Source organism: Cupressus sempervirens, chromosome 3, assembly GCF_028749045.1.
Source record: "Cupressus sempervirens isolate cs-2001-9-10 chromosome 3, ASM2874904v1, whole genome shotgun sequence".
NCBI classification, from domain to species: Eukaryota; Viridiplantae; Streptophyta; class Pinopsida; order Cupressales; family Cupressaceae; genus Cupressus; species Cupressus sempervirens.
This window is the reverse complement of record NC_143120.1, coordinates 974253250-974269638: the sequence shown is the minus strand read 5'-3', so window position 1 is coordinate 974269638 and position 16389 is coordinate 974253250. Positions and strand designations below refer to the sequence as shown.

The window sequence follows — 16389 nt, the reverse complement described above, 5'->3', positions numbered from 1 at the left end:
AAAACTGCATGAGAGTGAAATATAATTCCTAAAACAACTCTTTCTCGAACATATATTTTGAAATGTTTACAATCAACAAGTGTGTATTACTATAATGAAAAGGACATATGTACTTGGATAAGGCATCTTTAGGTATAGGTTTAAAAAATTATTTTTTGGAATTCATTAATTGAACATACACCTTCTTAGCTATATCTTAACGAGTAGCAAGATTATCTAGTTTAGGTGTAGGGAGAAGAATATGAAGAGGAGGAGGATGATCAAGATCACCTACCTTGATGTGAGATTGTGAACAATCAACACCATGCAAATCATGTTTACGAGATATATGAATGAGATACTTAATACCATTCTCATTAACTCCAAGCCCTAAACCTCTATAATCTTGTTTAGTTATCATATTATATCCTAGAGTGTACATATCATGTAAAGCTAGTAATTTTTATCATGTTAATGAGTAAAGGTTGTATAAGGTGGAATAATAAGTGTTGAATAAGTTTCTTTACCCTTTCCTTTAATATAATCATGAATTGGAGGAGAAGTTAAATCAAATAATTCTTGCTCATCTACATCCTGAACTATAGCTTGAATTCCATCATAAGTATAGGAAAAACTAGGATCAATAGATGGAGAATTAGGCATCAGATTAGGAATAATAGGATTAGGATTAGGAAGAATAGGATATGGTGTATCATCTAAAAAATTATTCACATCATCCAAAATAATAATATGTCTACCACATGAATCTTTAATGAAATTTTTGAATGTAGGAAGACAAGTATCAATCAATTTCACAAAAGCATAAGTGAGAATAAGATAAAGTGAGTGATACTCTCATAAAAATAATAGGTATGGTAAAGAGATGCTAAAAAAAGGGTAATAAAGAACATGACCACACACCAATGCATCTTAATAATCTTCTATTGAAAAAAATTGTATATTGTTTATTGTCTTTGATGTTACAAAAAATGTCATATCTTTGTTGGGTGATGCGACGCGCTCCCCTGCCCACAGGTGGTTAATTATGTGGTGTTCCATGTTCACTAACAATCATGGCTTTTGGTGCAACGGCAAATGGGCCCAAAAATTGGTATCAGAGACTAGTTTTGGCTTGTTCATGGGTTCAAATCTCCTCGGTGCCTTCCCGACCCGTGTAAGCACCTAGTATGCGCGTCGAGGGGGAGATTTTTGGGTGATACAACGCGCTCCCCTGCCCATAGGTGGTTAATTATGTGGTGTTCCATGTTCAATAATAGTCATGGCTTTTGGTGCAACGTAAAATGGGCCCTACAAGTTGGTATCAGAGCCTGGTTTTGGCTTAGACATGGGTTCAAATCTCCCCGGTGCCTTCCCGACCTGCGTAAGCACCTGGTATGCACGTCGAGGGGGAGATTGTTGGGTGATGCAACATGCTCCCCTACCCACAGGTGGTTAATTATGTGGTGTTCCATGTTCACTAATAGTCATGGCTTTTGGTGCAATGGCAAATGGGCCCACAACGGAAGCGTGGTGGGCCCAACAATTGGTATCAGAGCCTAGTTTTGGCCTGGTCATGGGTTCAAATCTCCTCGGTGTCTTCCCAACCTGCATAAGCTCCTGGTATGCACGTCGAGGGGGAGATTGTTGGGTGATGCAATGTGCTCCCCTGCCCACAGGTGGTTAATTATGTGGTGTTCCATGTTCACTAACAGTCATGGCTTTTGGTGCAACGGCAAATGAGCCCAACAATCTTTACCAGTCAATGTATGTCAAGCTCACTTGGGCAATGAAGACAATTTCCTATGTAGAAGTAAATCTAACAATGAAGCTATGATATTCAATAGATATACAATTTTATTTGAAATGTAAACGATTATGTTGATATGAAATCTTGAACATAATATTAGCAAATGTAAATGAAAACGTCTATGATTGTATGATTAGAATCCACCTCAAGAGAAGAATGAATAGATCTTGAAGATGAACAAAGGATATTGAAGGAAGATCATGCCACCATGCTAGTTAGATCTAGGATTTTCAATGATGAATCTTGGATCCTTGAATCCTTGATCTTCAATGGAGAACTTGAATGCTTAAATGGTCAATTTCTTGCTCATTTGATTTTCTCACTTGAATTCAATGGAAGGCGAATGCTTAATCATGAAAAGTGGATGTATCCTCCTGGATAATGGATGATGGCTCTCAAAATGAGAGAAGAAGGCTTCCTTATATAGTGATCTAGGGCACAAACTTCTAGAGAGGCCAACATTGGATAATCAAATCCCAATTAACTTTAACCCCTAGAAATGGGCCTCGATTAAATACAATTTAAGAGTCTACAATTCTGAAATTTGAAACAGCCAACCTGAAAGTAGGAAAATAAAACTTTTTGAAGGCCAATATCCTCAAACCTTCGAAACTTGAAATTTGGATTTGGGGCTAGGGTTGAGGTCAACTCTGACCTAAGTCAGGGTAAAGGTTGACCTTGACTCATCAGGTTGTCATTGACCCAAAAATTCAAAGTCTTCAGTTTCTCAAAGAAAGTTGTTAAAAAGAAGCTAGAAACAGGGGGAGAGAAGAAGAACAAGGGGAAACAACCAAATCCATGCAAATACCTAATCAATGCACTTGACATGACCCCAGAAGTTTAGAGTAAATAATTAATTTACTAATTATTTATTCTATTTACTTAAGCTTACTTAGGTAAATGCATTTTAATTATTTATTGTAGCCTAGGAGTTTGTTATAAGTTGTTGACAATACGGGAGTTTGTTCTCTCCTAAGTCATACTTATCCTCTCACATTGTTCGAGGACTTTCCACCTTATGTGGATGTATGCTTAGTTGTCACACTTATCTCCTAGCATCTTCTAACTTGTTCTGGAAGATTCTTGGAGCTCTTTATATTCAAGCTCCCTCATTGTATTTTCATAACAATAACACAATATCTCATTCTTGCATATTGTAAATACATATTTTCTTGTGTTTGCATATTCTCTCTCTCATGTCCGTTTAGAGTTTTTCCCTTGCTCCACGCTCTTCTCTCCTTGGCTTCCCTTTGACAGGTTTTCACATGCAGGTGATATTGGGCGTCTTCAGAGTTGGATTTCATAAACTCCAACATGGTATCAGAGCCTCCTTGTTGCTGCTTTGTTGGAGGATTTTTGAAGCTGTGATTCGGAGACACAAACCCTAGTTTGTTTGTGCTTTTTTCTTCAAATCAGGGGATCAACAAATTTTTGGATCACTTTCAACCCAAATAGACACTGCCATTAGATCTGGAAGGCCATTTGCAATTAGGATTCATATAAAACTTTTCATTTTTGGAGATAGGGCTCCGGGAGGCAAATTTTGTTAGCTTGCAGGGCTTTCCATACAAACTATACAGAATTTCGGCATCAAAAAAAAATATTAAACGCCGCACCGCCAGTGCACTGCTAAGTGGCGACCCGCACTCTACTCACCAACCACCATAGCTAGCTGAGCAGCCGCTAGGCTGCTCTAGCCCGGCCGCCGCCGGTGGGCCACCTCGGCATTGTTAATGACAGGCGATGCCACCTCTGCACCCAGCTCTTCCTCCGCTTAGTCCTGTTTTGCCACCTCTACCAGGGTGCAGCAGCCTATTCGCCGCTCGTACACATCAGCACGCCAACTTGGATTACCCTCTACATCAACTGGTATAGTCAGTAGCCACGCGCTAGTTTTTCCACTTGGTAGCCCACGAGGGTGACACATGGCCTGGGTGCCACGTGGCACTTTGCCACGTGGACCTGCCACATCACTCCTGCCACGTCAACTTCCAGCCACGTGGCTACCACATGGACCTACCATGTGGCATCCTTTTTTGCTGTGACGGCCCTGTGGCCATCAAATTTCTTCCTGTGACTTGCTGACATCAACATGATGTCAGTGTTGCATCATAATCCTTGCTTGCACATTTCCAGGGTCAGTTTTTGACCTACCTTCAATTTTTTGGCCATAACTTGAGCATACAGAGGTATTTTTCCGATCTGAAAGAAGCATCGAAAAGCTGGTTCTGAGACGGAGACATTGGTGAAATTATTTTTAGGTTTTGATGCATTTTTGTTGTCTTCTTTTTTAGATGAAGTCCAAAGTTATGTTTTTGACTCTGACATGCAAATCTTTTGCGTCCCATGTTAGTTTTTTGAAAACTTTATATTTTTGGAAAGCTGGTTCTGTCACCATTTTAGAAATGTGGTCCCTTTCTTAGTTTTTGGCCCATGCTCTTTCTATCATGTTTTTAGCATTTTTTCTATATGGTGGGTGAACCCACAATAATGGGTTCCACTTTAGTGGGACGAAGAAACTTGAAAAAAATGGCAAATTTTCACATCTTAATTTCTCATACATTCGCGCGAACAACCGCGACATGTTCACGCGAACATGTACATAATGCATGTTCGCGCAAACATAACAAGACATGTTCGCGTGAACACGCGCTACGTACAAGTTCGAGTGAACTTAAATTGACCAAATTTCTGGCGCCTTAAAACGTCTTTTTCACTTTCCAAAATTTATTTTTATGGCGAGCACTGTTGATTGAGGGTTCGGGCGAACGTGTGGCTTGAGCAACTTCCGTCCACGTCATCCTCTCATTTTTCGTTCTCATTTTCATTATCGGGTATGTCAAAATAATATTAATTTAATGTTTTCAATGTTTTTGAAGTATTTTTTTTATATTATCAAAATAGATTTTAATGTTTTCAGTGCATTTTTTTTGTGTTTCTAAAACATATTTGAATGTTATTTACGTTTTTAATAGTTTTGAAAACCTATTTGAATGTTATTTACATTTTTAATAGTTTATAAAACATATCTAAATGTGAATTTAATATTTTTATTGTTTATTTATATTAATTTAGAAAATAGAAAAATATTATATAGAAAACATTAGAAAAAATAGTAAAAAATATATAATATAAAATTTAGGAAAAACATTAGAAAACAAATTTAGAAAAAACATTACGAAAACATTAGAGAATTTATAATTTAATATAAAATTTATAAAAAAATATTACAAAAACATTAGAAAATTTATAATTTAATATAAAATTTAGAAAATAAATAGTTAAAAATTAGAAAAAAATTTTAAAATAGTAAAAATTTTAGAAAATTTAGAAAAAACATTAAAAAAAATTAGAAGATTTAGAAAAAAATATTGCAAAAACATTACAAAATTTAGAAAACAAATTTAGAAAAAAAATTACAAAAATATTAGAGAATTTATAATTTATTATAAAAATATTTAAAAATATTAAAAAATAAATTTAAAAAAACATTAGAAAAAATATTAGAAAATTTAGAATTTAATATAAAATTTAGAAACTAAACTTAGAAAAACATTACAAAAACATTAGAAAATTTATAATTTAATATAAATTTTAAAAAACAAATTTAGAAAAAACATTAGAAAAACGTTAGAAAATTTATAATAATATAAATTTTAGAAAACAAATTTTTAAAAATATTAGAAAATTTATAGTTTTCAAATATTTTGAAAATAAATTTAGAAAAACATTAGAAAAAATATTTTTTTAAAAATTAGAAAAACATTACAAAATTTTAGAAAACAAATTTTATATATATATGTATGTTAATGTTAAATGTAAATATGTCAAATTCACTTTAATGTCTTAATCTTAGAAGTTTAATTAAATGACATATCTTAAGGGTCTAGAACTTGAATTGTACATGTAAAAATATAGATTAAAATGTATAATTTTTTATTTTGAACATAGATGTACATGTATATTTGTTCATGGTTAAAAGTAGATGTATGTACATATTTTTAATAAATTCACATTTTTATATTTATAATTTGTGTATATGTTAACTATTGATCTTAATTTATCTTATAACTAAGTGTAATTAACTATATTTAATAATACATGTCTTAAGGGGAGATCCTAAATTATACATAAGAATGTAGATTAAAATGTATATTTTATTTCATAAATGTACATGTAAATATGTTCATGTGGTGGATATAGATGTACATACATATGTTTTCAATATTCATGTTTAAATGTACATATGTTATTATTTTTAATGTCTTAATAATTAGAAATATATAATTAACTATATAATTCAATGACATGTCTTAAGAGGAGATCCTAAATTATACATATATAAGAATGTAGATTAATTTGCATTTCTACCTGTATGAATATAACATACATGTACATCTAAACTCTAACCCTAACCTTGACCTTAAAATTTAATTTCTAAACCCAATATTATAAATGATAATAAATACCCTAAATCATAATCTTGAACCAAATCATAAACTTCATATGCTAAGTTCCCTTATCCTAAATTCTTAACCATGGACTTTAATATTAACCCCTAAATTTAATGCTAGAAATTATGTAAGTTCGTGTAAACCCTGATAGTGTCATAAGGTCTTAAACTTACCCTAAAATTGAGCCTAATTACACTAAAACCTTATTTGAAAACCTAATTGAAGCCTAACTTACATAAAATTAAAACAAGTTGACCCTAATCCTAAATCGTTAAAAATTACATTTGAGATACATGCACATACATTCAAACACATGTACATACATGAAGTATGACCCTTGTTTTAAATGATATATATGTAACCCATTTTGAAACCTAAACCTCAAAACATTTTCTTTTTTTTCTTTTTTTTTAAAGGGGTAAAAATTTATTCAAATAAAACCAGATTACAGAAGGCCTTAGGCCCAACCAACCAAAACACCAACCCAAAACCAATTACATTATGTCCTTTTCCACTAATTGCTCGAAAGTCCCAGCAAGATCAGTAGGAAGATCATCCCTAACAGAAATATCCCAACCAACACCTTTCTCTGATGCCCATTTTGCCAAGACATCAGCCACTCCATTCCATTCCGTAGGAATATGACAAAAAGAGATCCCATCCACAAAGCTGCTCAAGTGGAGAATCTCTCTAACAATAGAGGCAATTTTACAGCTAGATTCATCCACTCTTCGGTTATTTATCATGTCCACAACAATCTGAGAGTCAGACTCACACACCATTCTCCTCTAACCAAGAGAACAAGCCAGCTCCATAGCCATGTTAATGGCCAAAGCCTCCATCACGTTATTGGATTGAACTCCTTTTTGAATAGAGAATATGAAAATAACATTGCCATATGCATCTCTCCCAATCCCCCCCACTCCAGCCAATCCAGGATTCCCACGGGAGGAGCCATTAGTGTTAATCTTTAGGACTGCATCAGGAGGAAGACTCCATCTCCCCACTCTACAAACCTTCCTCTTTCGTGGCTAAGATCTCTTACTGCTACTAGTTCCAAATCCTTTATCCACTAATCCTAAATTCTTGACAATACGAGAATCACCAAGATCCATCGGCTCTGACATGTCACATTTAGCAGAGATAGTCTCTTGAAGCCTGGTTAGGATCAACTGCCATAGTTTAGTGGCTCCCAAGCTAGAATTATAGAAGATCCGACGGTTACACTCCAACCAAAGATTCCACAGAATGAATGAAGGTCCAATAGCCTAGGCCACCTAAAGGAATTAAGTTTTTGTAGGGGGTCTGCCAAGGCTGTCCCAAAATTCAATAAGAGATTCGGCATGAATACAGCTATGGCACCATGCCTCCACCACTTATGCCAGATCTCTCTAGAGAGAGGACATAAGAAGAAAACATGAGAAACATCTTCCCCATCCAACATACATGGGGGACAGGAAGAGGGTCCCTGAAACCCTCTTCGCTGGAGATTATCCCAAATAAGATACTTATTTTGTGCAACCAACCATAGAAAAAAACTACATTTCAGCCAAGAAAATTTATTCCAGACCTTCCTCCACTAGGGAACCACCTGAACTACATTACATTGGCTATCCAGTCGAGCATATCCCTGGGCCATACTGAACTTACCTTTTGGGCAAGGACCACAAGCCAGGATGTCTTTGTCTTTAAAAGAGCTGCAAAGCCTAGTAGAGAGAAGATGCGCCAGTTCAGCCCGAATCTCTGAGGAGCCCCCTGTGGGCCAAATCTATGGATCCTTCCAACTAGCCACCTCCATCAATCCACACCTCTGAATAGTCTTGAAGTGATCTACTGTGGTCCAACCTACAAAAGAAAAAACCTGAAACAGAGGCAAAAGGTGGGGAAAACTAGAGAGAATAGGAAGGTGGCCATCCCAAGAGTCCTACCAGAATAACACACTTTACCCCTCATTACATATCCAAAAAAGGCCATCCTTGATAAGAGGAGCACCCCTTTTAAGGGTGTCCCAAATAAAGGACCCCTTACCATCAAGCTCAAGTCTAGGAATATCCTGGACCTCCACTCCTGAGAAATACTTATGGGCCAGAATCTTGGCCCAATCCCGATCTTGATTCTTGCACCATCTCCAATATAACTTTGCAGCAAGAGCTTTGACACCGAGAGCCATACATTTAAGGCCTAGAACCCCAGAAAACTTAGGCAAACAAATCGTGTCCCAGTTGACTAAGCTCCATTTAGAGGATTGGAGATTGCCTGACCAAAGGAATTGTCGTGACAAAGCATCAAAATCTTTCAAAACTCCCACGGGAGGTGTTTGCAGTGAACACCTGTAAATAGGAAGAGCCTGAATCACAGTCTTGAGCAGGGTAACCCTCCCAGCAGATGAGAGCCACCTATGAGTCTAGTGACTCACTCTGCTAATAATATCAATCAGGAATTTCAAACCTCGAAACATTATCATTTAAGAGTAATATAAATAATTTATTAGGTACCCTTTAATTGAATTCTCTAATAATACCCCCCAAAATATAATAAAATCTTAGAATAACAAATTAACTCTAACCATAACCAAACTCTCAACTTTAAAGTTATCTTATACTTATATGCAAATTAATCTAGGTCTGGATGTGTTACAGATTATCTAGGTCCATGATGTGTGATGTATGTTTAACTACATGTGTATAATTTTTAATGTTAAAAATAAAAAAGTATGTACAACAGGAAATTTAGCTCTTCATACATTTTTACAGATATGGCTTCACACGATATGCTTGATGTGGCTTCTGGTGCAACACCTGATGTAGTTCCTACTGCGACTCCTACTATGGCACAGGTTGATACAGTTCTTGTTGCAGCACTTGATGCAGTTCTCGATATGGCTCCTCATGCAGCTCATGGTGGGGCTCGTGCTACAGCTTCTGGTGGGGCTCCTCATGTATCTCGACATAGGGCTCATCATGCAACTCATGTTCTAGCTCCTGGTGTGGCTCATGTTCCAGGTCAGGCTGCACCTGTAGCTCCTGCTGGAGGTCTTGCTGCACCACCTCCACGCATCGATATCGATGCATTATTTTTATTTTCAGAGCATGAGGTTGCTAGACTACAACACTCTATATTGACCTCTGATGATGGTCTTTATAGAGACATATGTACTATGATATGTAGGAGTTTACAGGATTTGACAACTAGGTTTAGAGGTCACCATTCATTTACTCCTGCCATATTAGCTTCCATATCTAGGGAGCTTAGGGCTGAGATTTTAGGAGATGCATCATTCGATGATGTCAAGAGGGTAGCCCCCAAAGACGTCATCTGGAGAGAGTTGTTTCCAACTTATGAGGGGACACAAGGTAGGGTGAGAGGCTACAGAGTCACACAATGCAGAGACCCTATTATTGCTAGCATGATCTATCCATGATTTTTAGCTGCATATGGTCATTATCCTAATAACGACCAAATACCCCTTTATTTTGCATAGCAGTTGTACGCTGAGTTCCGTATAGGGCTCAACATTAACTACTTGGATATTCTTGATTATTAAGGAAAAGGGTGTGGTCGGATCACAAATCGTGACCAGTATCGCAATGTAGATCATCTACCACCTGCAAATCTTAGATAGTTTGTTGGATCGAGGATGCCTCCTATGATTCCTACACGTGCACCTATTGCAGATGGAGTCATCATTGCTTCCCAAAGGGAAGCAATTGACACTATTGGGCACATTGCATCTGTGGTAGCTAGTATCACATCAGATTCTATTGGTCGTTATCTTCATAGTCGACATCCTCATCCACTTGATTGACCATCTTCACAGGCATCTAGTAGCACTTCAGGTGCCTCCTCTGATGATGCATATAGAGTTGTTGGGCTACCACTGCCAGGCGATATTTGTGGTCTTTCAGGACTGTAGACACATATGGATATGGCACTGTATTTTTTGGAGGATATGTTGCACTTTATTAGCTATATTTTTTATACACAGAGGATTCCAGTACACGTGGTGATGGATATTGTTAGACAGCATCAGAGCCCCGACACAGTTCCACAGACACAGGCCGCCACACCAATGACAGATGATACACCTGTGTGTAGCTCACAGCATTCGGCACTAGACTCACGACACTCTATAGATGACTCAAGCATTCGAGTTGGAGATGTCCATATCATAGCTGAGGACCTTGATGATTTTGGTGAGCAGTTGTGAGGCCTATCTGAGATTGATACTAGTTCAACCCTGGGTCTTTCATCATACATGGACCTATTATTCAGACTTGGTAGCACTGATTCTACACCAGATGTACTCAGCCAGTTATACAGTCCACTTCACTCAGATTTACTAGCAGTTGGACATGGAGTTTTTGGCTCAGGTGCATCAATAGATGATATGATGGAGTCTGTTGATCATCCTCCACCTCCAGAGACCCAGGTACATAAATAATTTATTTTTAATTTTAAATATATATGAAATTAAAAAATATGTTCATTTATTGAAAAATTTAGTTCAAATATATATATGTAGATATTTAATTTAATCTTTAACTCATAATAAATCATGTAGGCACAGGTCACTGAGCGCATGGTTACACATACTATTGGTTCAGGGCATCATATACATGAGAGAGATGATTCTATTGAGGCACCTGGTAGTGCTCAGGTACTTGAGTTTTAAATAGTTTTTTTACAGTTATTTAAATATTTTGAAAAGTAGATATATATCTATATATATATGAAAATTTGTATTTAATTTGAATGTATATGTACATGATGCACGTATGTATATATATGTTTTAAAGATAGAACTCTAACACATGTATGTATATATGTATATATATTTCCAAGGCTTGGTTGATGTGCCTCGGCAAGAGGATGTACAGGAGACTCAAGGGTCGTTCTGTTCATATGCATCTTGAGGGGTCCTTCTAGTAGTAGATCAGATTTATATATTTTTTGATGCATATATATTGGAGGTCTAGTTTACATGTACACATGTGTATTTCAGTTCCTTGATGACATCCATGTACTTTCACTATTTATTTGATTATTGAGTATTTCAATGTTAGATACCATCACATGTACATATATATGACTTTTTATATTTTGCTACATACGTATATTTATTCAAGATTTACAGTTTGCATTTCAGATACATAGAGATATATTAGATTTGTAGATGTTTATTCTTGAGACGTGTATATGAGTACAAGTTGATAAATGAATTTAAATTATTAAATTCATCCATGGTACAATTAATTTAAATTATTAAATTATATAATTTTTTAATAAACTAAATTTGATAATTAAGAACTTATGATCGTACAATTAAAAACACATTTAATTCAAGATGAAATTCAATAGTTTGAAAAAAAGTTGATATTTAAGAATTGTAACATAGATAATGAAATTGTGTAAGTTTGAAATTGTAGCATAGGTAATGAAAGTGTTGAAGTATAAAAAATACATAGAGGGTATGCAAGACAAGCAATCAATGTTTGAAGTATGTGATGCAATTCCTAATTTGTGTCCCAAGGAACTAATTGGTTTTGGAGTTCCTGAGAAACATATTGGCCAGCGTTCAAAGGAAATCAATGTGTTCATGCAAGGGCCACCTTTCTTCTACTATGAGAATGATGATTTTGCATTGAAAGATATTTGTAAGACAATATTCGAACAATTTAATAGTGTTGAACCAGAGTTGGTGGACTCAATGTTCTTTTCAGCTTCCAGAAGAGCAAGAGGGTATATGCATAACCTTCCAATAGAAGAGCGAATTCAAGTAGAACCTCTCCCCCCATGACTATTCAGGAAGCACTTCCGCAAATAAAAAAGTATTGGCCTTCATGGGATCAGATGACAAAATAAAATTCCATAGACTCAAGATGATGTGGTACTGTCCTTATTGATCAACTGAGAGTTATGATTCACAATGCACGAGGGCAACTGCAAGATAGTGCGCAGAAATATATACTTCAAAAGTGTGAAGAGTGGAATTTGGTATGGGTGGGGCCAAGTGACCTCGTCCCTCTAGAGCTCCATGAGATAGAGCTTATATTAAAATTTGATAGAGATCACACTTGTAGAACTTCTTGTCTGACTAACCACTTGTGTTGTTTGGGTAATTCATTCCAAATAGATACAGTTGCATATCATTTATCAGTCTTCAAAGCATTATATCCTAATGGCGTCAGAGTACTTTCTCTATTTTCTGGTAATGGTGGAGTAGAAGTTGCTCTTCATCGATTGGGAATACATTTAAGTTGTGTTGTATCTATTTCAAATTATGAGTTTCCTCGCATTGTGATGGAAGTGAGAGAAATAATGCACTCAAAAGCCTCAGCTAGTAATTTTTCCTGATCAATGTGTAGGCTCATTTTTTTTGTAAATAACTCAACGTTAATAGACTACCTAAAGAATAGAAAATGATTTTAACCAGAACAGAATGTTCTCTACTGATTTTAAATTTTCAAATCAAAAGATTACATACCCTAAGTAAGAATAGTAATTTTTTTCGTTTCCAAATTAATTTTATAAAGGTCTACAATCATAAAATACTTTTGTTTTAACGAGAGTTCAATTTTTAGTCGTCCAACAAATTTTTTTGAACCGACTCTAAAGTGGTTTGTCATGGAAGCTTATCGTAATAATAATGTTTTTGATATTCTTTAACGGATGGTTTTTAATTATAACTTTTGGAGGACCTCTGTGGGCTTAGAAAGTATGTGTTTTGTTTTACAATGATACAAAGTCACCATATTTATTGTTTGCAACTACTTGAATTTCCTTGGAACTTTTTAAGGTGGAGTATTATTAAATTCATCCATGGTACAATTAATTTAAATTATTAAATTATATAATTTTTTAATAAATTAATGAAAATTAAGAATTTATGGTCGTACAATTAATCTAAACACATTTAATTCAAGATGAAATTCAATAGTTTGAAAAGAAGTTGATATTTAAGAATTTTAACATAGATAATGAAATTATGTAAGTTCAAACTAACTTCTAGCCTATTTATATCGAGTTGTTAAATTATTAAATGCATCCATAGTACAATTAATATTATAGTTTTTAAATAAACTAATGATAACTAAAACTCAGATATTCAGATTAAAAACACAATTTCACCAAAGTTGATATTCACAATTTTACCATAGTACAATTGAAAACACATTTTACCAAAGTTGATATTCAAATTATTATAAAATAAATCTCAAAGGTCTAATCAACTATGATGTACACTTATAACATCCAATATTTTTTCATGATCTTCACTGTCCAGTCTCCACTTGCGACGTACATGCTTAAGTTTGACTGGATGCAGACAAAGCCTTGTAGCAACGACCAGGTGGCTATATTGTAAAACTTTGTTGTCAAGTTGATAATCAATAAAGTGTATTCCATGTTGGACTATTTTCTCTTGCTTCAAATATGTTCCCTCTATCACAATAGAACCTGTACCACAAATTTAAGTGTTTTAAAATTTGACAGATATGAAGTTACCTAAATATATTTATTTATTTAAATATATATATGCATGTACATGTATATGTATAATTTACCTATGGGGAACAACATTCCATCACTTTCTTCAGGGTCATATAACTTTGTCCTCTCTGCAGTACATCGCAATAAATAATAACTGACACATTCATGATTTCCAGGCTTAGCAATCACTGCAAAGACATCTCTTGCATAACAAGTATACATGAATGCATGTGTACAATATATATAAGATAGTTGAAATCGATAATTAAATAAAAAGTTGAGATTAATTTTTATGATACTCACCCACTTTTACCAATCCAGAGATATGATTATAATCATCAGAAATCAATGGAATATCATCAAAATTTTCATCTTCTTTATCAAATGTATCGGTAACATCAAGTGGTACCGAAATCCATTCACCTGTATATCCATGTGTTTGATTGATGCATTCTTCATAGTTTTCATCAATGCAACTATCACAAAAACATGAGTATTTTCTTGTCTTCAATGTCCAATTGCAATTATCTGTACTCATGACTAAATGTAAGGAACGTATCTTTTCTATCCTCTTGCAACCATGCATGTTTTTTCTATTGACACCTAAAATTTTGTTAAATTGAAAATATAGAAAAATTAAAGTTAAACTTCAACGAATTCAAAAATAAAACTTAATAATAAAATTTTATAATTTAATTGTGCATAAAAGTTAAATAGACGTACACATCCATACCTGTTATCTCCCAGAAGACTCTATATGGTGTCTGTCAACTCATTGTTGATGATGTCCCAACCTCATCTACTGCAAAATGAGTCTTACACCATTCAACAACATCATGTGCATCATTTACATGAACTCCTTGATAATTCATTTGATACTTTCACAAAGCACGTTTGATGCAAGCTCCAACACCATCATGTTCACCTTTTCCATGGCCACTCTCAAAGAAATTCCATATGTGTTTTATATTCTCATTGTGATGATATCTACACAATGTATAAAATGGTCTAGATGATTTAAACTGCACGACACATCCATCAGACCAAACATAATGTTTATCAACATTTATGTTTCTTTCTTTCAAATAAGAAAAGAACGTATTGAAGCAATGTTCTACATAGTGAATGTCATGTTCTTTATCATCACTTATATAAAAATGATATTCCTTTATAATTACTCGTGCTTGAATTGTACTCTGAACACCATCTAAATCTAATTGTGCATGTCTATAAAAAACATGTACCATAATAGTGACCTGCTTATTAAAGTAATAATCTGATTGAATTGCTTTCTGATAAACAAATGAATAGTTTTCTGCAAAATCAACAACTGATACAATTGTTCCAAGTGGAAAATTATCTCTTAGAGTTTGAAACTGTTGTGCTTTCCACTTTGCAAAAAATGCATGACAAATATAAGGTTGAATCAATTTCTTAAATCTGTCCATAAATGTTGGAACAGGCAACTCCTCTTCAACATATTCCAACCTTTTTGTTTCTTTCCCCAACTTTGTTTCATTCTTGACATACTTGTAACTTTTGCAATTCAAAATTTTTGTTAGATCAATATTTTCAATTTCCAAAGGAAATAGAGCCAATTCACCACATGTTTCACATAATCCTTTGATGCAATTTATTTGACCAGTTGGATCATCTATGTTGTCACACAAAATGGATGATATAAACTCGCTTCTCCTACTAGGAGGAGCAGCATGAAAACCATATGTGTCTTCTACAAACTTTTGAAATACCTGATAGTGGAGATCAAACTCAATATGATGATGAGAACAACACGTTTCAAACACTTTGTTTGACCTCACAAAGTATGGCTTTAATTTTTCAAACAATGTCTGCCCAATTTTTACATTAGGATGTTGACTACAAAACAACACATATAACTCATGATGTGTTGTGTCCAACCAATGTTTTGTATGATATTCATATTGACCAGGTGCAATCCTATGCCTGATAACATCTCTACTATTTGATGAAGGACGAGTGTTATCAATCCAAAATGATATGATTAATTTTTTTAATAACTCTTCAATCCTATCAGAACGAGGTGCTCTACACATGATTGCCCAATTGCCCTCCATAGTACTGTCATCCACAATTAATCTTCTCTTAACATTTTCTCTCATTGTTTTCCTTCTAAAACCCATTTCAGACGAAATTAAAGATATTTGTCTATTTTGGGTCATATTCTTACTTACAATAGACATCAACATCACTTTTATTGCCACAGACTTATCTTTAGTTCGAGAGTGTTTTCCTATGTTTCTCAAACCTTGTTTAACATTTTCAATCAAATCAGTTTGCATGTTAGAAAATCTTCTCTTCTTTGATGTTGTGTTTACACCTAACAATTTCAATGCCTCTTGCAACTTTTTTTGTGTAAGAAAAAGTGAAAGCAACTAAGCTTGTTCAAGTGTTTTAGTATTATCAAATTGAGTCATAATTTCTCTTATCTTCTTCTTCATTGACCTTCTCTTAGACAAACTTAATGGTTGAACACTAGCTGCAAGTTTTCTCAATTTATCTACATCCATTTTAAGTAAATGATATAAATTCTTATGAGAAATACCATACTCTACAGATTGGACAATATTTAAGAGTTCATCCATACCAGTTCCTGCACCTGATCTCGACCCTTCTCTGATT

General features: G+C 34.5%; 1 protein-coding gene across 1 annotated transcript in view; it reads left to right on the top strand.

Annotated features, from left to right (window-relative positions):
• Nucleotides 1-8995: 8995 nt before the first annotated feature.
• The window catches only part of LOC149570001 (cucumisin-like), a 61407-nt gene continuing 54013 nt past the window's right edge, over nucleotides 8996-16389 (top strand). The window contains exons 1-2 of the mRNA XM_089817067.1: nucleotides 8996-9307; nucleotides 10226-10433. Coding sequence (XP_089673193.1) covers nucleotides 8996-9307; nucleotides 10226-10433 — 520 coding nt within the window. The remainder of the gene's footprint in view (nucleotides 9308-10225; nucleotides 10434-16389) is intronic.